We start from the raw sequence: 24,466 nt of genomic DNA, 5'->3' as shown, positions 1-24,466 counted from the left end.
TTAGACACTTAACATGTTATTTTTCACACTTTTTCTACTTGTTGACTTTACACATTAAAGCAAATTTTGATTTTTCATTTATGATTTTCTCACATCTGGATTCATCCATTTACACTTTTCACGTGTAATTTATGGTGTAACGTTGAAAAAGATTTCTACATGTTATCAGATGTAATCATGCAAAACATATAACAGATGTACTTGAGATCACATGAAAATATGTAATATGTTTACTCGTGAACATGTGCTTTTTACTTCACATATAAATATGGAAAATGCAAGTTATTATCATGGTGGGAAATTTCTTTGTAATTTTCAACCTAACTAGTTACAACATTTTGTATATATATATATATATATATATATATATATATATATAATGTTGTAATTAGTTAGGTTGAAAATTACAAAGAAATTTCCCACCATGATAATGTTAGCCTGATTATACGACCAAAAAGTACACCCAATCTATCCTAACAGAGTGACCTTTCACACAGGTAATTTAGCAAAAAAAATTCCCAGTTTCTCATTATGTTGAAAGGGATTTTTTGGCAACATCTTGTCAGGTGTTTTCAACCTGGGAACAGTTGTTACAATAGAACATTTATGGGCGGAGCATGGATAAGTCAATTTTTTACAGAACATACACAGGATAGTTCATGGAGTAGTGAATAAATACTCCAGCTCTCACAACCTATAATGTCTGTTAGTTGACCATTTCTGACCCAGTTCTTGCGACCACCCATTTGTGATCTAGTTGTAGTGATTACAAGGGACACACTCTGACACTAATACACTCTTACTCATACACTACAGACAGTAGAGGATCAGTTCTTACAGCAGGTACAAAGTAAACTGTAAAACACTGCCCTCTGCAGTATGTGCACTGCAGCAGTTTGTGGAAGTGGAGCAAAGAGATGGTGAGAACACAGTTTATTACACCTGCTGCACATGCAGATAGAAAAAGAGCCATTTAATGTACAAGTTCAATAATGTCAAACAGTAGTCTACATTATATGAGCCTATAAACAGTTCTGGTTTTAACAACTTCAATCTTTCTGTACAGTTTATAGATGACAATGTTTGCACTAGTTTGATGCTCATCTATATACAGCATTGCAGAAGTATCCAACCCCCTTAAAAGTCAGATTTATCTGGATTACAAATGACACGCAAATTGTTCCAGACAGTATTTTTATTCAAAACCAATGTTCTCAAAGTAAATTTTTGAGTCAAAATTCATTATTTGTCAGCAGATCTAAAAATAAAAAATGCTGCTTGGAGAAGTATTCAACCCCTTCAGGTTAGTACTTGGTAGAACCACCTTCTGCTGGAATAACATCTTTAATTCTGAGTTTCTTCCAGCTTTGCACACTGGGAGAGATTTTGACCACAGATTTTGACCACAAATTCTTGATTAGACTGAGATCTGTACTTTGACTTGGACATTGTAGAACTTTCACCTTTTTGTCTCATCTGACCACAAAATCTTATCTCGCGTCTAAGTATACATATGCTATGTTGTTTTTCTTCAGTAATGGCTTCTCTCTAGCCACCCCCCCATACAGGTCAGTTGTATGCAGAGCTCTTGATATTGTTGACTGCTGCACCTTCACTCCAGCATCAGCCACTAAACTCTGTAGCTTCTTCGAAGTAATTGTTGGACTCTCTAGTCGCCTTCTTGCTCTGATGCTGAGTTTTGACAGGTGGTATGATGCAGCTTGCATTTCCACACAATTGATCCAAAAGCACTCACTAGGATATCCAAACACTTGGATTTTATTTTGTAGCCTTTTTATTTTTTTTTTGTGCATGTTCATAACTATCTCTAATTTCCTTAAAATGCTCTTTAGTCTTCATTTTTTACAGCTTTCCTTGAGATTCACAGTCTGACCAAGGGTACTTGTGTGAACTAGGAGCTTTCACAGCACAGGGGTAAAATACTTATGCAAACACCATTTTTCAGTTAATAATTTTTGTCACAGAATAGGTTTCTAATAAAACTGATACAACTTGAAGTTACTTAATTTTCAGAGTAAGTCTTTTAAAATAAAATATAATAGAACAAAACATTGAAGTGTCATTTGCAATCCAGATGATTAAGGGGGTTGAATACTTCTGCAAGGCACTGTATGTGTGTGTATATATATGTGTGTGCATCTGCACTTTATGTAGTTCTGTGTAATGTGATGTTGTTATGTGTTTCACCATGGGGCCTGAAGAACAACATTTCATTCCAATGTACACAAGTTACACTGAGGAATGACAATAAAGACCACTTGACTTGACATGAACTAACAATTGTAATCTATTACTAATGAGAGAGAGAGAGAATGAGCAAGAAAGAGAGAGACAGAGAGACAATCAGCTTTTACACCCAATGACCAAAAATAAAAAAGCTGGTATAGACATACCACATAAAACCATGTACAGAATATGTAATCATATTCAGAAACACATTTGTGAGTAATGTACATTTAAAAGCATAACTGTGAAAAACATATAACCTGCGAAATTCAGACCAAGATGATCAAGGCGCCAAAACTACTTCTGTTGGCGGCTCCACTTACAGTCTCGTATTGCAGCCAAACAATGATCACCCATAGCCTTAGGCCACACGCAGCCCTGTATCCATGTCCTCGCTCACTGTGTGGATCAGGGTCTCTGTTTCTGACACAGGAAGGAAGAAAGGCTTAGGTGGCACATGTTCACATTAAAGATTCTAAAAATATTTCCCTCTCTACTGTTTCCTTTCCTCTACCAATCTTAAAAATCAGAATAAATTAAAGGCCATTTTTCTTACCTGCTGCAGCCCTGCATGTAGGGATTTTGCCTGGTTTCTGCTTTCTTTGCCCCCAACCACAGACTAAAGAACACAAACACCAGTGACAAATAACATTTTGCTAAAGCCGCAGCCTGCATCAAATTAAATCTGCACGGCATATGATTAGATTACAGGGCAACTACTGTGCCATTCTAAAATTCCACCAGTCTACCAACAAACTAATACAATAAAAACTATATCATGTCATTTCATATAAATGCTCCCATTCTTGTTGCTCTACTTTTCCATGGGTCAGTTTCGCATATCTGATTTCATTTTTACCATCAATAGTGCTTTATATGGCAAGCAGAGGTGTCAGACTCAGGTCCTGGGGGGTCACAGGTCTGCAGAGATTCATTTTTTCTCCCTTCTAAAACTATGAATTTAACTTATGAAGGCTGTTGTAGCTGATGAGTTGAATTAGTTGTATTAAATAAGGTAGAATCTAAAGTATTGTGACCTGACAGGACTGGAGTCTAACACCCTGCTCTATGTGGAGCACTCTGACCACTTGGATGACTTGAGAAACTAGTTATTGATTCACTAGTTTATAAAATAATAGTTTAATGATCATTCAACATACTGAAACACCATGAATCTGCTTGTGACGCTCAGTAACAACACAGAAATCAATTTATTTTACCTTTCAATGTCACATTCCCGACCAAAGCAGCCATCATCAATGCTATCACACAGACAATGAGTGGCAGTGCGTATTTCTCAAGAGTCTCACTGTAACTCCACTGATCAAACCGCTGGTCAGCTGCATTGAGAAAGATTGTATTGTATCATGATCCTGCCATGCTCGTTATCAGGAGCGCAACATTACACATATTTACTGCATATTACCATACACATATTTCCAAGTTCAATACAATTTTCAGTTCTCAGGTCAAAATTTTATATGATTTCTGGCATTTGTGTTTAACATGTCTTGATTTGACAGAGATCTAATAATATACTACACAGATTTGTTCAACTCAGAAAAATAGAAACTTTATTCCAGAGATAGTAAAGCAGCATGTCCTTTGCCTAATAGTGATCTTTTAAAACAGTGTGAGTGAGCTATAAACAATACAGAAACGTGAAATCCTTCTTATAAAATCTGTAAATTCTTATACAGCATGTCTCTATTTTGAACACTGCAAACTGAAACATCAACATCAATATGTCATAAAAGCACAATTACAATATGTGCAAAATCTATACTAAGCGTTATCTTTAAACTTTAACTTTACTCTTTAAAGTTACTGTTTCAAAGTTTCACATTTGTTTTATTTGATCAATAAAAAGCTGATCACAGATTAAGTAAGTAAGAGATGAGAGGTATGTAATTTATGCAGTTTTGAATTTTAATACGCCATTCTGAATGCTTGTTTTTTTGATAAAGTATTGAAATTGTAAAACCTATGCTATAAGTCACATGTGTCAGGCTCTAGTCCTTGTGAGCCAAAACACTGCAGACTTCTACACACTACCTCATTAAACACACCTGATTCAACTCATCAGATAATACTCAAAGCCTTCATAAACTGAATTCAGAGTGTTAGATGAGGGTAAACACTAATCTCTGCAGCACTCTGGCCCAGAAGTTTCCCAGTTTGACATGCCTGCTGTAAGTAGTATAAGCAGTCACTTTTAGGGCCACCAGGGGGCCCCAAGTATACATTTGTAAAAGTTTATTTAATATTATCAGTCAGAAAGAGTTGTAAGACGAGAGATTTTCTTGCATTGTTTCTTTATCGAAATTAAATATTAATTCTTGTTCTATTCCTGCACACAAAAAAATGTGATTTGGATGGGTGGGTTGTGTCTAGGGCCCATCCAAATAGGATGTCACTTAGGGCCCCCACAAGTTATGTCCTGTTTATAACATTGTAAATAATAATAGTAAAGAGTTAGAACAGCTGGTATACGCAACGGCGTCAACATCTAATGTAATTGTAAGACTCCTCATACTTGGCTTGAACTAGAACTGACATAAACTTGAGACTTGAGCTAGTACTGACATGGTCAAGCAGGATCCCTGTTTAAGCATGTGCACACACTCAATGTAGCCTACTCACAGCACTGGAGGTTGCATCGCTGTTCCTGTATGGCCAACAGTACATCTATTCTCCTCACCTTAAAAAAAAAAAATATATGCATGCTGCATATCAGTCTATTACAACAGACCTTTATTCACATTCACACTGCGAAAATGCCTCTGTCAGTCACGTACATGCATGTGGAGAATTAGGAAAAGAGCTAATGACATACTTTCTCCCTTATTTCCTTTTACATGCTCTGAATGCCATACCTGAACACAAATACTTGAGTTGCACATACTCGTCGACAAGTTGACAACTGCAGGCTTTGTTTTGTCCTTCAAAAAGAAATTGTGGCATATCAAGGCACCTTCAAAAACAAATACCCCTCCCCCCTTTCTGTACTAAGGAATCTGTGAGGCCTTCATTCCAAAAGACTTTTTGTTTTCTCTTGTCATTACTTAAGTTAGCGCATGAATGATGTCTTTTCTGAGTACAATATGGCACTGTACTTAAAAGGAGCTCTCCCATGGGACCCCATCCAAATACAACACTTTCAAAAAGGCATTCAAAATATCTCGTATATTAACTATGGTGTTCCTAAAGGCATGTAACTATGTGAATAAAACTGTTGATAATTTCATACCACAGAGACTATTAAAAATGGGTTTTCTTCAGCTGGTTCGCAAGTAGTGGAGCTGGATATCTTGCACAGACCCACTGAAAACCTGGCTGGAACCCATGACGTTATCTCAACCCAGTGCTGATCAGCTTTAGAAGCCACTTTCAGGTCCCACACTAGACAAATATGGACAGACACCATATAAGTAGTGCAAATTGTTCAGTCAAAAGGTCAATAATTTAACATGCATGCTATTATTTAGTGTAGCAATAAGTGAAATTACCTGGGAAACGTTCAGAACTGAATGGGCACTCTATCCAAAAGTCTGCCTCAGTGGTGAACTGAAACAGCGCACATTTGCATCACTCAACAAGATAATAGGTTGCCCTTGTTATGCGAGCTCAGCAAAGTCATTTCATATCTATGATGTCATCACATTTAGTTTGCTTTGCGATAAAAAAAGAGAACATCATGCAAAACAGAACCAATCTGCAAAAATTACCTTCATGCAAAGCAGTGGGTGTGGATCCACTGTTGTAAATATCACCTGAAGTCAAAACATGCAATATTTACAACAAGTACCCCCTAGCAACCAACATTTAGAAAGCAGATCATTCACCGGCATTCATTCATACGATAAGTTTGCCTTTTTTCATGTCTGGGCAAAGGAACAACTGATGAGAATGAGTTTTTTGGGCTATCTATACCTAATGTACTGCTCTGGCTTTAATGCTTATTAAAGACCAATGTCTCAGACAAACAAATTAGTTAAATAAATAGTAAAAAGTTGTAGAATAAGAATGAGCTTACGTTGTTCCTTTCAGAAGACAGAGACATGTTTCCAATGTCAAGGCACATCTTTGGTCCAACAGCATGACACAGCGAGATGACTGCCTTGACAGGACACATGGGTTTCCAAGACAGAGCCTGTGTGTAGTGGTCATAGGTCACCCCTGACCACAACTCCTGCATGTCTGAAAGAGGGAAAAGGGCATATACATTTCTTATGAATGAAAATAAGCAGGGCACAATTTGAATGTTTTAAAATAAAATAGTATCCAGACAAGTAAAAGGTTGTAAAAACTCCCTTACTACTAGTAGTAAGTACACTTACTATTTTTAAATGGACAAACTTGAGTTCTGTGTGCATTTGCAGATGCAGGCCAGCCCTGTAACAAATCAGTGTGACACAACGTGTCGGGACAAAGATATGCTTGATGTGTTAAGACAAGTCAGGAATGGTACCTCAATGCACAAACAAGGAAGAGCCTTGGAGTACAGAAATGACTCATTTCTATTCAGATCTTGTCTTTTGATCTGCAGGAAACAGAAAGACACACACACACACACACGCACACATGCAAAACCACAGGTTTGTAAGTTAATGTGCTTGTGAGAAAGTCTGGCTCACAGCCAGTGTGAAATAGTAGTGATGCTGGGCTCAAAGCTAGTGTGCCTCTTATACTAATTAGAAGCAAGAAGTCATTTTCTATTTTTAGTAAATGTCTGAATTCTTCCTTGTAATGATGACATCACACGCATCGGTAAATAGTGTTCAGAGGTTCTACGTGCTACATTTTCTCCTTTGCATTAAAAAAAGGAAACTCATATAAGCAATGTTGTACAAGACATAACATTTAAGAGTGAATAGTCCTCACCAGTCTGTGTGGTCCTGTTCCTATGCAAGTATGGCCTTTGAGACAGAGTCTAAGGTTGTAGTCTGTGTCCTTAGGGGCCTCCAGCACCATCACTGTAATTTCTCTCCTGGCAGCGTCCACTGTGTACGTCAGCTCTCCAGCTACAATAGCATATATTAAGACATGACATTAGTTGTACTGAACTGTACAAAAGTTATAGCACCTGAGACAATTAGACTTAAAATCTTTTTATCTAGTCAATAAGCATGTATTTGCTCAGAAAAACAGTAATATTGCAATAAATACAAATAATATTAATACAATAACCAAGGGTTTATTTCCAAACCTTTTAATCATAGCAGCATCACCCAATACCTAGCGTGGCTCAATCAATATGTCATTATGTTAAATCTGGTGCACTGCTGGTGGAATTTAAGAAATCTATGCAATGGCTGGGGGCTTTGGGAAGAAATTTGGAACCAATGTTTGTTCTTCAAACTAGCTTACATCAACTACTGTATTTATGTTTATTTCAATTCATTCCTAAGATACATTAAAAATACAAAGCACACTAACTGCCAAAATAAACAGTGTTGAATAATGTGCTTTTGCATGGTGCTGTATTTCTGTAGTTCATATAATTGGTATAATTTTAGGCCACATTACTTATTCAAATTAAAAATAATTTGAATAAGAATTGAGTACGTTATACTGCATGTCCCTAATACAGTAGGTAAAATGATTAATAGCTCTCATTAATATGCTACTGTACATAAGCACCATGGCTGAGAGGAACTCACTGATGCACTCCGTAACTTTTCTCCTGAAGTCTTCATGAGCACATTCTGACACAAGAAAGAAAATACAACACATTTAATGGCAAGTTTCTGTTTTATATATCTGCACTGAATATCATGTCAGATCACAAACACAACCCCCCAGAAAATTACATCAACCAACATACCTGGAATGGAGTATTTTTGTGTCCAAACATTATTGCAGAAATTTGGGGCAGTTTTCAGAGTCACAAACACATCTTGTTCGGGCCTGACTGAAAAACAGTCATACTGAACCTCAACCTAAGAGATACAATACACAACAGTTTTAATTCAGTTTACTGAGTTTAAAAGATTGCCTCTTAATAGTCTATACTTTATTTGAAATTTGAGAAATATGTAAACATAGACCTATAAACTAATAAAGCTTAAAGCAACTGAGATGAGTCAAGTCATTGTTGTCGAAATCAATTTCTGTTGCAGTAGCTGAATTACAAAAAGGACCCTGAAAAAGCAATTGACAAAACCAATTTACTTTGATCCATTCATTGTGAAATGTTCACAAAAAGTAAAGGACAGCTGCTTTGTTCAAATGAAGTAAAAAAACATAAAACTGATCTAAATGGCAATATTTTTTGGTATTTTGGTTAGTTGAGCAAACTCAAATTATTTTTACAGGAATGCTGGTGCATTTGATGTTCAGATAAAAGGAAATCTGTACCTTTTTCTCAGCGACATGTTTTCTGGCCTTGTGAGGAAAGGTTACAATCTGGCAGCGTTCCAACATCCCAGCAGAGTGCACACACATTACAACACCACGGACACCATCTGAACATCATAAAGTTGCATTTACTTAAAAAAAAAACACATACAAATGTTTTCAAACATCAGGAAGAATAAATGTCCACCTCTTTATGGTTGTATATGATAAGAACCATGTTGAAGAGCAGGGGTGTCAAACTGGGTTCCTCCCAGGCCACAGCTCTGCAGCTGTGCAACTCACAAACTTATTGCTAATTAGCAGATAAGTTGAACTGGTTGTGTTTAATGTGGGAAAATGTTCAAACTCTGCAGTGCTGTGGCCTGTCAGCATGATTTATGTGTTAAAATATATTGTGCTACTAATGATGACCAATATTGATTGGAAAAAGATGTGCTAGATCTACTTCCTCTTTGAGCAAACGCTACCTCTTATTGAGAAGCTGCTGGAAGATTCCCTCAGCAACCACATTCACATGCCAGAAAGAAAAATAAATATTAACTTCTGCCCCGTCACTGGTGACAAGAACTATCAATGTGGGTTCTTTATACAAGCCTAGAAACAATGCTCAAATTAATGCTGTTGTAAAAATATTTTACAACAGTTCTTGCCATGTGCTTGTTCAAAAACATCCTCATAGTTGCAACGTTGCTCAAACTATTTAATCTATTCAATCACTTGCTACAGATTATCCAGTGATGGCTCACTTAATATTCTCAGAGTTGGCCACACAAGCGCGCACAAAAAAACTTGTATTTTTAAGATTGACCATTTTGCTATACAAATTTTCCTCTCCACAGTATTGAGAAAATGTTTTTAAGTGCAAAGCAAATGTTTCGTACATAGAGGTGTAAATGTAAAATTATCAATGTGCATCCTAAAAAATACTAACAATAGCCCTCAGGCACTCCATCTTTGAAGAAGTATGAGAAGCCACTGTGACAAAATGTGTACCAAGATGAAGACCTGCACAGGCCACAGTGTGCCGGAACTTTCTTTTCAGTTTGCTATGTGTTAATAAAGGCTATTTATACCTCCTCAAAAGATGGAGCATCTGGGATTATTTTTGCTCTGGGAGTTATTGTTTATAATTTTGGAAATGAACACGGATATTTTACTTTTGCAATCCCTGGTGTGAAACTCGTTCTTTGAATCTGCATCATCCAGGCCCAAGGAATATATTTTTCATGACCCCACGCAGCACTTTTTTCTTTTTCACTTCTTCATTTTTCATGTTTTTAAGTGCTTTCATCTTTTTTAATTCACTGTAAGTTACTTTTAGAATTTATATTTATTTTTATCAGCATTTATTCTTGTATGTCCTTTCAACTACAGAAAGCACTATATACTTGATACTATATACTTAAATGTGTACAAATGAGTGCAGCTCTTACGAATACTGTTTCAAACATACCGTAAAGTGTCATCATTATGACAATGTTGAGGTTGAGTGAACATTTTTCTTCTTCACATTTCATAACAACAGACAGATTGACATCATCAATGGTAGTGGCATTGTTCAGGTCTTGCTGATTTTTGCAGCGAGACAGTGACACTGGAGATAGAAACAGAATATTGTACAAGTTGTATTAAAGGGCCTATATCATGGACATTGAACAGGTAAAACTTAGTAAACTTTCTAAACACACCATTCACTCCTCATTCCATTTATAGAAACTATGCTGCAAAAATGACCTACTTTGAATTCATTGTGTTTGTGTTGTCACAAAATTAATGCATTCACATACCAGTCAAACACCAATTCAGAATTTCCTACAGAAATTTAGCTCTGCTCATTAATGCTGAAGGTATTAGGGACTGTTTTAGCCTGGACTGCTTTTTGAATGAGGTACAATACAGGGCAGCATATCAGGAACAGAGCTCATTTACATGCATCAGTCTTAGGCTGGCTTCACGTGATGAAACTTTCTGTTTACCCTGTGAATAGTTTTGTTTGGCATGTCAGACAACACTGAATGTGAATTACCTTTCTGTTCACTTACCTTTCTGTTCCCTGAGTATTTTCACTTTTGGCACAATATTTAGTGATGTATTAATGGCCAAACAGGCACACAACAAAAAAGCAACCTTTTATTTTGAAGATTGGGAATTTGGCTACACAATTTCTCCTCTCTAAAGTTGCCTCCAACATAATTACCATACAACCAGACAGTTAGATAATGCAATTCAATAACAAGGTTACATGCTTCACATGCCAATATTCCACTAGATAGCCAAATTAGCAGCTCATATTTGTGATTCACCATAGTTCTCACTAAAGTCATCTACAAGATATAATTTACGTTAATATAAGTTTTATCATCTTTTAGCATTTTCTGGCATTTTTATCATCTTCATATTTTTCCAGCTTTCACTGACATTTTTTCTAAATATATCTGTCATTTTTTATCTATCTACTTCACAATATATTTGCGTTTTTGTATCTGTTGTGCGCGTGTTACGTCTTTAAAAATGAGCCATTGAGGTTACAGACTTGATGACTAGCTCATCCTGTTCCAAAAGCACAAACAGTTCATCTCAGAGTGGGTCTCAGTCTCCCTTCTGTTATCATTTTCATCCTTTGGATCTAAAAAAAAATGTGCTCTGTATAAAATTAGGGGCCATCAAAAGACAAGAAAGTAAATAGCTACATTAATGAAGATAAAAGCAGGCTAAAAAAGTAATTGGTGGCACAAGCAGCCATTTAAACAGCTGTTAGCGTTAGCTAGCTAGTTAACGCAGCTAGTTACAGAAACGTTAGCTTTGAGAAGCTCCTGTTTGTTGTCACGGCTCTGGAAATGGACAAAATTGAAAACTACCACCCTTGAGTCAGTCAGGAGGGGGATTCTCCTCTCCAACTGCCCAATAAACCTGTTTCTGTATTATTATTTTTTATCATTGATCCGGTGAAATGAATGGCTTGAAAGTATGTTGTTTAACGTGATCACGTGATGTGTTATATGAATTTTCATTGGCTGTTTCATTGAAGTTGTTTCACAAAGTTGAGATGGTTGCAACTCTGCGTTTTAAATGAGTTGCAATTTAGTTTCTTGTAGGTTTCAAGCCACTAAAATTGAATATAAGTTTTAACATATAAAGCACAGTAATAAAAACAGTCTGTTTCATTCTGAGGGATAAAGAGACATTAGACAATGCTCAGGTAAAATTCAATTAACATAAATTTTGATACATAAATGTAATTAAATGAAAGAGAATTCTATTAATATATTGTTTACTATGTGTGTAGTATGTGGTGTGGGGAAAGGGGATGTCTGAGTGGGATATGTATATCTTCAAAAAAAAAAAATAAAGACAATTGATAGCGTAAGACTCATCTACTCACAGTGATGCCTGGATTTACAGTGTAGCCCCTGTTAGAAAAAAATGAAAAGGAGATTTAACATTAAAAGCTACAAATACTAGCAGAATTCGGCCACATAGAGCATTTCACTGAATCAACACGTAGCCCAGAGTGTTGATAATTAATTTGTCAGAAGGAAATGTAATCTACGGTAGGATAATGACAGGGGTTTCCCACATTTGATTATGTGGAGACTGTAGTTCCTGGTTGTGCAAAACGGAAAATAACTCTAAACTACTGTCAAATGACTACTGTTATGCTTTCTGTCTGGATACTTCAAAGTCAACTCTGTCTTCACTTCAACTGTTTACAGTTTGAAATACAACCATGCACTTCTAATGACCTCAACTTAAATAAGCTGAACAAGATTCATTGCACAACATTCTGTCATGTGATCAAGATATGTCTTTCAATTTACTTTTCACTATGAAACAGGCACAGACCTGGCACTGACCCTAAATACCAATGACAGTACTCACTAGTTTAAAAAAGTGAATGAAGCTTAAAGCCCCATTCAAGAAATACCACAATACCACCAAGACTGACCCATGATAAATAACAGAGAGCATAAAAAACACAAATATAGTCTATTTTGGTGGTTACATGTTTTGTTATTATTATTAATAAAATAAACACTTTTTCTTTCAATATAAAGAAATGGCTATTGCATCAAGTATGAAATGCTAATTTGATCTTTAATGGACTAATTATTACAATCATAAAATAATCTTAAAAATAATCTAAAAATCTAAATCTAATAATCTAAAAAAATAATATTAAAAACCTGAATAGTTTAGTGAATGGTTAATGTCCTACACAACACTATGAGGTCTCCACAAACTTGTTCAGCCTAATTTACTGCCCACACAGTGGTATAAACATACCTTAGAACAGTGAACTCCACACTGCTGGATCTGCTTGACTGTGCTGTTTAGGGGCTCAACCTGGAGGATGATAAGAAGCAAGAACAGAATTAACTTCATCTTCAGTCCAGTCTCCATGTGCAGCCTAGTACAGAGCACTGCTGCCTGCTGCTCAGCTGAGGAGACCTCTGATGAGGAAGACAGCACTCTCAGGGACACTGTCACACTAAATCCTTTTGCAACCTGAAGACATGTCTATACCACAAATTAGACAATTCTTCCTTGTCTCAGCCTCAAGATAGCAGTGCCCTCTAGCGTGCTTCCTTATGCACTTCCCAGAATACCAAAACAGCATTGTTTTATTTGCAAATGTGGTGGGAAACATCAGAAATGGGCTGTAACTACTTACATTTACTCAGTTGCATGTACTCAAGTACGCTTTTGATGGATTTGAACTTTTTCAAATCATAATACTTTTACTTGAGTATATTTTTGAGAACTGTACCAGTTTTAGTCTTTAAAATTTAGTTACTTATTCATTGTTTGCATGTTTATTTCTTTTCTTGTGGCTCAGTGCTTAAGTAGTTTTTGGTCTGCTACTTCAGGAAAGGTACTTTTACGTTAAGTCAAACACTTTTACTTGAGTATGGGTTCAGACTAGTCTACACACTTCCAGTAATTATACACACTACATATGAATGGTGTTGTTCCAAAATGCATTATAGACCTCTTTTAAGAATTTTATTTCATGATAACAGTTGTGGAGTGTGAGCTTTACACATGCAAGAAATGTCAGTGCTATATTATGATTAATACCACCTTTATTAGAAAAATAAAAATGTGTTTTCCATTTTAAACCAGCTGTTATTCTTTTCAAAAATGTGTTATATCCTCTCACATGGATATACAGCATTTTGGAATGAAACTCTTTATATACAGATCTATGACCATTTTTAACATATTCACTCATAGCAAGACCAAAAGTGAAAGCCATCCAGTTCTCTATATCTACACCACAAATCAGGAAATAATGAGGGAAAGAAAGTCTCCTCCAAAAAAATGTGATAACAGAAAACACACACATACAATTAATAATTTGTGTTTCCATTCATAAATTGCTTAATACAAATGATAATCATATCCAGACCTGCAACCACAAAATTGCAGCTTGTATGTATTCAGTGGGTGACAACTGCTGATTTGCAAACTGGGCAGGCAGTGAGCTTTACCTAAGGAAAAGAGGGAACGCATTCGGGCCTGCATGTTGTCCCCCTGCTTTGAATCAGTTGGCAAGCTGGAGCAACATACACTAAACAGTTTAGAGTTGACATGACACCACCGTTCCATTCCCAACTGATACAGAAGCTTTAAGTATAAGCTGATGTGATCTCTTTTTTTCTCTCTAAAAACTACTAAACTACTAACGACCTGTTTTTAACTAAAGTACTTCACCTAAGATGATCACTCAGAAGTAGACCATCATACTGAAACTTCTCAATCACTCTACTGCCCCACAGGAGGAAATACGCACCAGAACATCACACAGTGTGACTGAGTGCTCTTTCAGGACAGATTTGTTACAGGATTGAATCACATTCATTCTTTTTTTCTCCTTTGATATCAGATCCAGCCTGGTTTGCTGATACCCGGTATGGGATCCGTGTCATCTCTAGTGCAGTTACAGTACGTCATTTCAGTAAACCTCCACAAAGGGAGAGGGGCAGTCAGACTCTCAGTGGTCTCCCTCACAGTTTACAGAGCTCGACTGTACTCAGTACCATCCGACCACCCAACAGAAGAAGAAGTCTGCGCTTATTCCTGCCCCCCCCTCCCTCCCTCCCTCCCTCCCTCCCTCGCTCGCTCGCTCTCCTCCTCGCTCCTCTCTCGCTCTCTCTCCACCCCATCTTTTGTTACCCAGTCCCGGCCGGCGCTGTAAAAACATACAGGCACTGAACTGCGCGGTCGCAGTCGTTAGCCAGCCAGCTAGGTTAGCAGCTGCCCCCTCCCCCCGCGGCCTGGCTGGAGATGAGTGGAAGATGTCGGTTTCGGGGCTGAAGGCCGAATTAAAGTTCTTGGAGTCAATTTTTGACCCAAACCACGAACGTTTCAGAATTATCGACTGGAAACCTGATGAACTTAGCTGCCAATTCAATGTGACTGGGGAAAAGCTACTGATCATTCACTGCAACATTACGGTAAGGGGAGACGTAGGAAGACGTAACGTTAGCTTAGCTAAGCTAGCTGCTCAGCAATCGAGCAGCAGTTAGCTAGCTGGCATGCTAAAACAAGCGTCGAAATAATAATGTCACGTACACTGTTTGTTGTCGTGTTGATAAGAAGTCTGTAGGCCAGTCCAGATGAAAAAGAGATCACTAGCTTGACGTATACATTCATGTTATCCTCAAAATTGGCATACTAATCACAGCCATTGCGCTAATTTAGCTAAGTTAAACAAGTTCTCACAAGTAGTTAGCTAACGCTAGCTGAGTTACCACGAAGCTTAGTTGATCGCCACTGGTTAGCTAGCTTAGTTTGTTGGCTAACTTTCATACCTTCACCCATAAAGTGTGCAAAGCCACAGGCTTGTTTCCGAATGCGCGGTATCGCTTCCTTTGTTATGATTATTAACGCAGCAGTAACATAACATCATAGCCTTAACGTAGGTTTTGGCTGTAGCAAACAACACAATAAGTTGTCGCAGCCAAACAGTGTGAGTGAGTGCTGTACCTGGCCAGCTGGTGGTCAGCTAGCTAAGGCTAATGGTGGACGTGTAGCAGGCTGACCGGCGTTTGGTAGTCTTTGGTAATGTTGTGGTTAATCTGTGCTGGAATGTGACACGTTAGCGAGCCAGCTAACCGCGCTCAGCGAGCTAGTTAACTAGATGACTGACGTCTGTTTTCCAGTCTACGTTTTGGTTTTTTACGAAGAATTAACGTTAATAAAGCAGTAAGCAAACTGTCTAACCTAGCTACACACTCATATAGGACAACTGTGATTTCATATTTGAGCTAGAATGTTCTGACTTCTGAATTCCCCATTTAAAATGTACAACAAGTAACATAAAACCAAAATCGCAGATAAAAAAGGAGAGATCGGTTTCACTGTGGCCTGTCAGCCTGTTTAACAGTGCTAGCTAAGTTCTGCCTGCTAGCTAGCTAAGCTAACGTTAATTAGGTAGCTTAATGTTAGTTAACACCAGTGACGTGAAGTTGTTACATTTGGTGCGTGATCTAGTGACTAAGACAATTTCTTGCTCACAGGCGGCTAACAGTGTTCTTGGGCTGGTTGTTAGTAGTGCAAAACACATGAACTGCTCAGTCGCGGAGTTGTTACACTGTTAGCTAGCTAGCTAGCCAGGTTTGCGCATCGGTGTACTGTTGGTGAGCGTAACGTAGCTACAGTTTGTAGAAAGTTACACTTGCTAATTAACTTGCACCCTAAAGAAACACTAAAGTAAGGTGTCTAGATTTTAAAATATATTTCACATAATGTGTATAACATCAGTGATTCGTGATTAACTAATGATGGTAGAATTTACATGGACAGTTTTGGATCTATTAAAAATAGTCCGGTTGTTGAGAAGGATACCATAACTATTGATTTGTGGACTGCTGTGTTGACTATTAACTGTGGATGTTTCTAAACATGATCGTCCTACTTATGGTTTGCAGTTCGCAGTGAAGTGGGAAAACAATGTAGGGAGGGGAGCAGTGGGGTTTGGTGGGTGTTCACTTAGCAGGAAGAGCAAACACGTCATTACCTCTCTAGTCTGTACTAAACAGCCTGTTCTGAAATGCAGCTTACCTGGCTTCAAGCTCTACTTCTTTCATTTTAACCACTGCGGAGGGCACAGACTGTTCTACTTCAGCCCCTTTTTGTTCTAATTTTCCACAACTCGTCTTGCTTATAGGAGTCTTATCCTTCAACTCCACCTATATGGTTTGTGGAATCAGATGATCCAAGTCTGACTGAAGTTTTAGAGCGGCTGGAGGATGTCCGCAAAGGCAGTACATTGGTAAGTAAGCATTTGAGACAGGTTTCCTTCTCATTGTAGGGTTGTTGTGTGTCCTTTGGGTGTCACTACCCACACTGTGACCTCATGGGTTCGTCCCTCTTGATCTGCTCTTGATTCTGTCTGTGATAGTTGCCAGCTGACAGTAGAAACATTTAGTATTTGGAGGATTAGTAGTAGAAATGGTGTATTCGTTTTTCTCCCTCAGCTCCTCCAGCAGCTGAAAAGGTTAATCTGCGATCTGTGTCGACTCTATAACCTGCCCCAGCACCCTGATGTGGAGATGCTGGACCAGCCTCTTCCTGCTGGACCCATCACTCATGACAGAAAGGTTGGCCAGATAAACCTAGGCACTAATTTACTCTTCTTTTTTTGTTTTTTGTCTGTGTGTTAGGTTCTGGAAAGCCACATTTTTATTGCATTTTCATTCTTTCTTTTTTTGCTGTTGCTCCTAGCATGTAACAACAGATGAAGTAACATCTGAAGAAGAGGAGGAGGAAGAAATGGCAGAGGTTTTTATTGTTTTTCAAGTATTTTACATTTTTGACCACTTGTCCTTTGTATTTGGTCCTGTGAATGCTCTATATGACTGTTTTTTTTAACACATTTCTTGGTCTCTCTGTGTTAGCAGGACATTGAAGATCTAGACCACTATGAGATGAAAGAGGAGGAACCTGTAGATGGCAAGAAATCAGAGGATGATGGGATAGAGAAGGAAAACCTTGCCATCTTGGAGAAAATTCGCAAGAACCAGAGGCAGGACCACTTGAACGTAAGTGTCAATTTGGTAAGGTAATTTTTGTACTACTATGGGATCTTTTTTGTTTGTTTGTCCCCTGCACCGTTAACCAAACATGTCTTTGAATTATTTGTTTATTTATTTATTTCATTCGTTCACTCAGGCTATTACGATTGGAATTCACTTTATTTCCGTATTCTGTATCTGTTATGATTACAAGGTACAGTCCTGAGAAATGTTTTTTACTTAAGTAAGTTGAACTAGAGTGTACTTATGCAATAAATTTGATTCTGGTTCAGTATAAACCCACACAAATATCTGTGCTACTGCAGAACCACTTTTTAGTCAGTGGAAATGTTAAAAAAAAGAATTTGCACAGGACATACATTTTTATAACAGTGCTTGATTTTGATGTAGAAGGCATACTGCTGCAAAATATATTTATCAGCTGGGTCACTGCATTGTTCTGCTAAAATCAAGGTGTTTGGTTGTTTTAGAAGTACTTTTCCTCAAAGGTCTGTGTTTCTTGTTCTTTAGGGTGCAGTCTCAGGCTCTGTTCAAGCCTCAGACCGTCTCATGAAGGAACTCAGGGAGATCTATAGGTCACAGAGTTATAAGACAGGTCAGTGTGCATGTACTTTTGATGTCTGTATGAATTACTTGAAGTCCAGTCTAATCTGCAAAGGGCTGTTGTGGCTGCAAGTTTTCATTCCAGCGATGCAGGAAACCAACTGATTAAAAAAGTAGAAAGTGTGCTCCTGCATGTGTGGAATGAAAATCTGCAGCCACACCAGCCCTTTGCAGATAACATTGGACACCGCTGCTCTATGGCTATGCAACATAACTATCAAATTAGGTATGCTTTCCTTTTTTGTCTATGTGTTTTGATATTGTTCAAGGACAACTCTAGTGGCCTCATTATCAAATGGTCTTGGAAGTCTTGGTAAATTATGTTGTGGTGAAAACCCCAAACTGTTGTGCCTCCACAGAAGAGGTGAGGGAAGTGTTGTTGGCAGAGCATATGATATGATTTATGTGTCCTTTTTGTGTTCACATAAGTTTGACAAGAGGCTCCTGATGCATGTTAAATGTGTTTGGGTGGGAGGTTGATTTAAGATTTTTGAATACTTACGGTTTCCTTTATGCAGAATGCAAAGTAGTGAAGCACTTCATGGATCTGGTTTCTGACCCACTCAATTCTTCATTTTTAGCACTCAAGTAGTTTTTAGCGCTTCACAAGAATACTGCATCAGTGACACTGTGTTTTTGTTTTTTTATTTTTTTTTTAGGTATCTATTCAGTGGAGCTAGTAAATGACAGTCTATATGAGTGGCATGTGAAGTTGAGGACGTAAGTACAGTCTTTCTTTGTTTACTTAGTGGTCTGATTTGACAGCTTGAATGCTAAAGCGTTCACTAAACTGTTAAAAAAATAATAATAATAATAAACTTTATGTCTCTGGTTGTGTTACAGGGTAGATCCAGATAGTCCACTGCATAGTGACTTACAGGTTTTGAAGGAGAAAGAAGGGGTGGACTACATTCTTCTCAATTTCTCTTATAAAGTGAGTTGTTTTTTTTTTTTTTTTTTTCACCCCCTCTAAATCATTTTGTCTTTTTCGCTCATGTAAAACAGCTAAGGAATTTGCATCTTCTTTTTTTCCTTTGCAGGATAACTTTCCTTTTGATCCTCCCTTTGTACGGGTAGTGTCTCCTGTTCTTTCTGGAGGGTCAGTACAGGAATGTTTTCTTGCTAATGTGTTTGGAGTCGTATGAATTCTTTCCTAAATTTGTTGCTTGGACTCTTATTATTTTGGTCACTTTGCTTCTTTTCATTACTTTTGCCAAAGAACCTTTAAAACATCTTTTCAGGGGAGTAGAAAATACTTGCACTTCACAGTGTTTTGCCTTAATAATCATAAATCATATTTAGCACCTAGAGCTGTCTGCCTAAAGTGTATAAAGGGAGCTGATAATGTTCAGTTCATAGAGGGGAAAAAAATCAGTGATGCCAGAAATGGCAATGCTATGCTGCATGGATTTTTTTAACTGCAGGGACATGTTTGGTTAAAAATGTCTTCTGAGTGGTTTTCAAGGGGCAGATTTTAGGTAACATATTTCATGGATCACCTTTTTCTTTTTAGTCTAACTGTGTATGTTTCTTCTAGATATGTTCTTGGAGGAGGAGCCCTGTGTATGGAGCTACTAACAAAACAGGTGAGAATTTTACTGGTAATTTGTCTTCAGATCACATCTCCTATTATGACATATAAAAATCATTAGCCCTTTAAAATAAGACCACCTTTGTAAAAGAGTTTATGAATTGCTTGAGAGTGGTTTATTAATGGTTCTTACTAAACAGCTACACATAATTGAAAAGGGCACCGGTGATCTGTTATTTGGCTAATGGTTGGTGGTCAGCTTATTCAGATAATCATATTTATTAGATATAACGGGACACTTGCTCTTTTTTGCTTTTTAATCATGAACTGTTTATTAATGATTTAAGGTGTTCATGACCTAATTAATAGCCATGTATAAGCTACTTTTTAACCATAAAACCTTTGTAAGGGTAGACTTATTGTAAAGTACAACCTGTAAATCTTAAACACACCATCTTCGATGCACCCTCAGGGCTGGAGCAGTGCCTATTCCATAGAGTCTGTCATCATGCAGATCAATGCCACTCTAGTTAAAGGGAAAGCTAGAGTACAGTTTGGAGCTAATAAGGTTTGTACCAAGTGTCTTTGTCCTTTCTTGAACGCTTAAATCTAACATGATTTTGTGCTGCAACGCTGATATTTTTTTTTTCTTTGATAGAACCAGTATAATCTTGCCAGAGCACAACAGTCATACAAGTCTTTGGTCCAGATCCACGAAAAGAATGGTAAAGAACATGTCCACACCTTCACAAAGGACTCTTTCCTCTATTTGTTTTGGATATGGATTGACACTCACCTCATCCCATTATTAAAAGGTGATTTTGTATCCCTGTTTTTTTGCCCTACAGGCTGGTACACACCCCCTAAAGAAGATGGTTAAGAAGGTGGCCGTTGTTCCTGCACACTGGGAATATGGGATTTCTGATCAACCATTTGCTTTTTTATTTTTGTAATATTATTCCCCTCAAATCTTTCTCTTCACCTGGAGTGTGAGGTCCCACTGGTCTCTGTGGAAGTTGTGTGCGTGCGTGTGTGTGTGTGTGTGTGTGTGTGTGTGTGTGTGTATGTGGGCATGTGTGTGTGCACTTGACCTCTCTCTGTTTCTGTCTTTCCCCATTACTTGCTGTCTCTCTTGTAATCACTCTCTCCTGCTCTCATTTCTTATTTTCTCCAGTTCGCTGCAGGGAAAAAGAGGGATGTGTGAGAGACACAGAGCCGTGGTACTAATGGGGGTCTTGCACAGAATGATTTTAGATGCCACCAGACTCAGTCTGGTTTTACTGTCTGGAGCGACAGGTACGGCTCTGTCGGATTAATACCTGAATGGAGATAAAAAGAAGTTTCTGGATTTTTTTTATCCCCTTTTTCTGCCTTTAATGGATGTTCTTATGACCATGACTCCAGACTTTTGGCAGAAGTTACTGAAATTCAAACAGGAATGGATGCAATAAGAGACAATATGAAGATGTGCCACTTCTCTTGTATCTGCTGGCACTGATCTCTTCTTTACCTTCTGCATTCTATGTTAACATGTACTGGTACATATAATGCCGATATTGTTAAAGAATCATTATTTGCCAGAGTTATATGCTCATGCTTCTCAAGCAGCCCTAATTCTAATGATTAAAGTCAAGATAAGGGAGAGTGTGTGGCGGCTGTGTCTAGATTCAGTTCACAAATATTAACTGTGGATGAATACCACTCGCTTTCCTGTCTTGCTTTGTAGCCTGTGGCTAATTTGGCCAATAACGGTCAAACGCAGGCCTTGATTGGAACGGGCTAAAGAAGAGAATGTGTCATTGTTCTGTAGTTGGACAGAGGTCTGCTTGTAAACTTGTAAATGGATTTGAGGTGCAAGTCATCTTTATTGTGCCGTTTATGTGAAGTAGGTTTTTATTTTCAGCCTTGGGTTGTGCCACAGTACTCAGTCAGTCATAGAGTTTTCAGCTGAGGGTTTAAGACCTCTGTGTTTAATTGGATGTTTTAAACTTGTGCAAAATGGAGATGGGGGGGGCGAGCACCGAAAACTGTATTTATTCAGGGGTTTTGAACCATGTACTCATGTTTCTGAAGGTGTCAAGATATTATTATTCTTCCTTTACTCATTTTAATGGTGGACATTCACTTGTACTTCATTTAATAGCCGCTGATACAGATTCACCAGTGAACCTTAAGTTATCAGCAAATTAATGATTCCATATTAGTATTTTTCGGTTGAGTGAGAGAAAATCACATTCAGGATCCATTAGCTAGCGTAGACGCTTAAGGTAAAATGAACATTGACAAGGAGGAATATTTCTTTTTTTTTTTTAGTACTGCTACTTTAACTTTTTTAATATCTTCCAAGAAGCTTCCAAGAAGTCTGTTAGACTGACATTGTTACAGTGGGTAAAACTCGTGTCGTGCTGTGTGCTGCAACTGGTTGGATCAGTGTTTCTTTGCACACCATAAAATCCTTGTACTTTCAGTGCTGACTGCAAACAAGCTAGTCTTTTTTGAGGGCATCTCACAATTCGAAGTGGTAACTCAGGACAGAAAACCATTGCATTGCCACATTTTATCCCCATGCATTATCTGTCAGCCCACACTAATGAAGAAATATGGCGCTCTCTCTGTCAGTGCTGTGTTTGTTTTTAAATGAAGAGTTTAGCACACTCTTCAGTACGTTTTCAGGTCCTAGTACAGGTTCATTTAAAGTGGAGTGAGACAGCGTCAGCAATCAGGTCTTCAGTATAGACATCTGTTCTTCTCTCATTCCCATGAAGTTCAACATGTCTGATGGCTTGGTGATATGTATGTAATACACAGTCTTAAGAAATGGCCCTGGATGTAAGAAATCTTTCTTGATCGTTTGGCTCTTTTTGCACAAAATTTTAAGAGTGTGCCTCCTAGATCACTGCAAAGGGTGGGAGTTGTGTCCAGACTCTGAGCCAATCATGATTACCGGAAAGCCATATCCTAACACTGGCTTGCAAATCTATAAGTCCATCACCTAGATGTAAGTTTCCATATAGAAATGTTAAGCATTGTGTGTTGGATTGCTTTCAAGCGTATGTTGGTTGTTTGCGCTGTAAAGAGGATCTTGTCATTCCTTTCCAGCACTTCTCTGACTCATGTTCTCTAAGAGCAGCACAGCTGAGTACTGTTATCTCTGACATTGATGCTGCTCTATTTTCAGACCTACTTGCTTTGGTTTTTAGTTCATCTGGGAATTCGACACACCTGCACCTCTTAAAGTTAATAAAGCTGGTTTGTTGTCCAACTGGACTGCTGTCGGTAACATATTCTCCATTGTGCTACCACGTATGACTGGACAGCGATGGCTTTCTCTTGTTCTTTTTTTCCTTTGGAAGACCGACCTCAGATTGACCGATCACGGTGTTCTTTTCTGGTGCCATCTCATGGTGGACTAGTTATCATACGTACTCTAGGCATGCTTTCAGGTTGTTTTTCCCATTGCAAGAGAATTTTGACCATGTACAGTAAAATTTGTAAACTTGCATCAAGTTTATGAATAAATTAATTTTACGAGGGCTATTTGTAATGTTTGTTTTTTTTGAAGCATCACTGAAGTTTTTAGAATGACCTCTAAAAGAAACTTTAACCCCTTAAAATTGTGTGCGCGTGTGTGTGCGTGCATGCATGCGGAAGTACGTACATCTAATAGGTGTGTGTGTGTGTGTGTGTGTGTGTGTATGTGTATGTGTATATATGTACATGGGGACTCTGGAAGGGTGTCAAGTATGTTTAACCGTTTGTAAATAAAGTTACTAGCACATCCTGCCTGTATCTCTTGTCTGCCACAAGAGGGCGGACTGTGTGCATTTCTACACCAGGCACTAGCTGTTAGGCAGTGTCTCCGTTCTTCACTTCTGAGAAGAAATACCACAGTACCACTGTGGAGAAATGTTTGGCCTGTTCTCCATGTAGATTTTGTCAGCAATGTTTTCTGCAGGTTCTTCTACAGTAGTTTATTGGAGATCAGGCCTCTGCTTTGATTAGACCAGTTTAAAACATTACATTTAATGTTTCATTTAGTCTCGTAATGTATCGTAGTCTTCTCTGCATGTTGCCATGTTTACTCTTATAAATTATAGCAGGTACTGCTGGGAAAAAGAAGCACGAACTTGATGTCTATTTTTTTTTCAGAATCAAAAAATGCCTGCTTGGCAACAACTGTTAAATTTGACTAAGAAAAGCAAAATCAAAGAAAAACTATGAAACAAAATGTTGAGATGTTTACTTAGAAAAGGGTATATATCTTTTCCTCTCTGTATTTACAGTTACCACAAGAGCTTGACTCAGAAATCTCTCTATCACACACACACACACACACACTCTCACACTGTGTACATCACTGTTTCTCACTGTACATTTCTCATTGTACTACTACATATCTCTATCTCACTGTATCCCACGCTGTACATATTTCTTGATGTACATGTCACTGTATTTCTCAGAGTACATACCTCACTGTACATATCTCTCATGGTATCTCACACTATACATATGTGGATTACCTAATTAAACTTACACTGTAGAGTTCTGTTCCAGATGGTGCAGTCAGTCAGGAGAGGGGTTAACTCTGCCTCCAGCGCTGGGATTGGCTTGTACTCTAGATTTAGTCTTGTTTTTCATGTTTAGGAGTAGCTATGAACTAGCCTGCCAATTAATCCCAACAAAA

The 24,466-nt window shown here is 37.9% G+C and overlaps 2 protein-coding genes across 5 annotated transcripts; one reads left to right on the top strand and one right to left on the bottom strand.

The window, feature by feature from the left end:
- Window positions 1-946: 946 nt before the first annotated feature.
- Window positions 947-13,069, bottom strand: il17rel (interleukin 17 receptor E-like). The gene is made up of 18 exons (XM_036576194.1): window positions 12,892-13,069; window positions 11,990-12,017; window positions 10,061-10,201; window positions 8,608-8,714; window positions 8,075-8,189; window positions 7,911-7,955; window positions 7,132-7,271; window positions 6,719-6,790; window positions 6,588-6,642; window positions 6,284-6,447; window positions 5,976-6,020; window positions 5,757-5,814; window positions 5,498-5,649; window positions 5,124-5,189; window positions 4,891-4,948; window positions 3,468-3,587; window positions 2,804-2,866; window positions 947-2,670 (listed from the first exon to the last, which is right to left on the bottom strand). The coding sequence occupies exons 1-18, from the start codon at window positions 13,006-13,008 to the stop codon at window positions 2,609-2,611; spliced, it is 1,608 nt and encodes a 535-aa protein (XP_036432087.1). The 5' UTR covers window positions 13,009-13,069; the 3' UTR covers window positions 947-2,608.
- A 1,724-nt stretch (window positions 13,070-14,793) lies between these two features.
- On the top strand, window positions 14,794-23,562 carry ube2q2 (ubiquitin-conjugating enzyme E2Q family member 2). 4 transcript variants are annotated; one of them, XM_036576201.1, is made up of 13 exons: window positions 14,794-15,065; window positions 16,781-16,885; window positions 17,091-17,213; window positions 17,338-17,394; window positions 17,514-17,654; window positions 18,159-18,243; window positions 18,911-18,971; window positions 19,095-19,185; window positions 19,292-19,350; window positions 19,789-19,837; window positions 20,255-20,350; window positions 20,441-20,507; window positions 20,631-23,562. In XM_036576201.1, the coding sequence occupies exons 1-13, from the start codon at window positions 14,907-14,909 to the stop codon at window positions 20,660-20,662; spliced, it is 1,125 nt and encodes a 374-aa protein (XP_036432094.1). In that variant the 5' UTR covers window positions 14,794-14,906; the 3' UTR covers window positions 20,663-23,562. The 4 variants fall into 4 exon arrangements, with proteins under 4 accessions (XP_036432094.1, XP_036432092.1, XP_036432093.1 ...); XM_036576199.1 differs by having other exon boundaries at window positions 17,514-17,669; XM_036576200.1 differs by having other exon boundaries at window positions 17,511-17,654.
- Window positions 23,563-24,466: the final 904 nt, after the last annotated feature.

This window comes from Colossoma macropomum, unplaced genomic scaffold (assembly GCF_904425465.1).
Source record: "Colossoma macropomum unplaced genomic scaffold, Colossoma_macropomum, whole genome shotgun sequence".
NCBI lineage: Eukaryota > Metazoa > Chordata > Actinopteri > Characiformes > Serrasalmidae > Colossoma > Colossoma macropomum.
Note: the sequence above shows the minus strand (reverse complement) of the source record. Positions and strands in the feature narration are given on the sequence as shown.

What these genes read in the sequence shown, in the direction of transcription:
- il17rel (XM_036576194.1), bottom strand. Translation starts at nt 13,008, where the DNA reads ATGGAGACTGGACTGAAGATGAAGTTAATTCTGTTCTTGCTTCTTATC. An exon ending in GAACAGGACCACACAGACTG is followed by an intron (nt 6,791 to 7,131) that starts GTGAGGACTATT and finishes TGTTTCCTGCAG; the next exon opens with ATCAAAAGACAAGATCTGAA. An exon ending in GCGATGCAACCTCCAGTGCT is followed by an intron (nt 3,588 to 4,890) that starts GTGAGTAGGCTA and finishes TTCTCAATGCAG; the next exon opens with CTGACCAGCGGTTTGATCAG.
- ube2q2 (XM_036576198.1), top strand. Translation starts at nt 14,907, where the DNA reads ATGTCGGTTTCGGGGCTGAAGGCCGAATTAAAGTTCTTGGAGTCAATT. An exon ending in TTCTCAATTTCTCTTATAAA is followed by an intron (nt 19,186 to 19,291) that starts GTGAGTTGTTTT and finishes TTTCCTTTGCAG; the next exon opens with GATAACTTTCCTTTTGATCC. An exon ending in TGGAGCTACTAACAAAACAG is followed by an intron (nt 19,838 to 20,254) that starts GTGAGAATTTTA and finishes ATGCACCCTCAG; the next exon opens with GGCTGGAGCAGTGCCTATTC.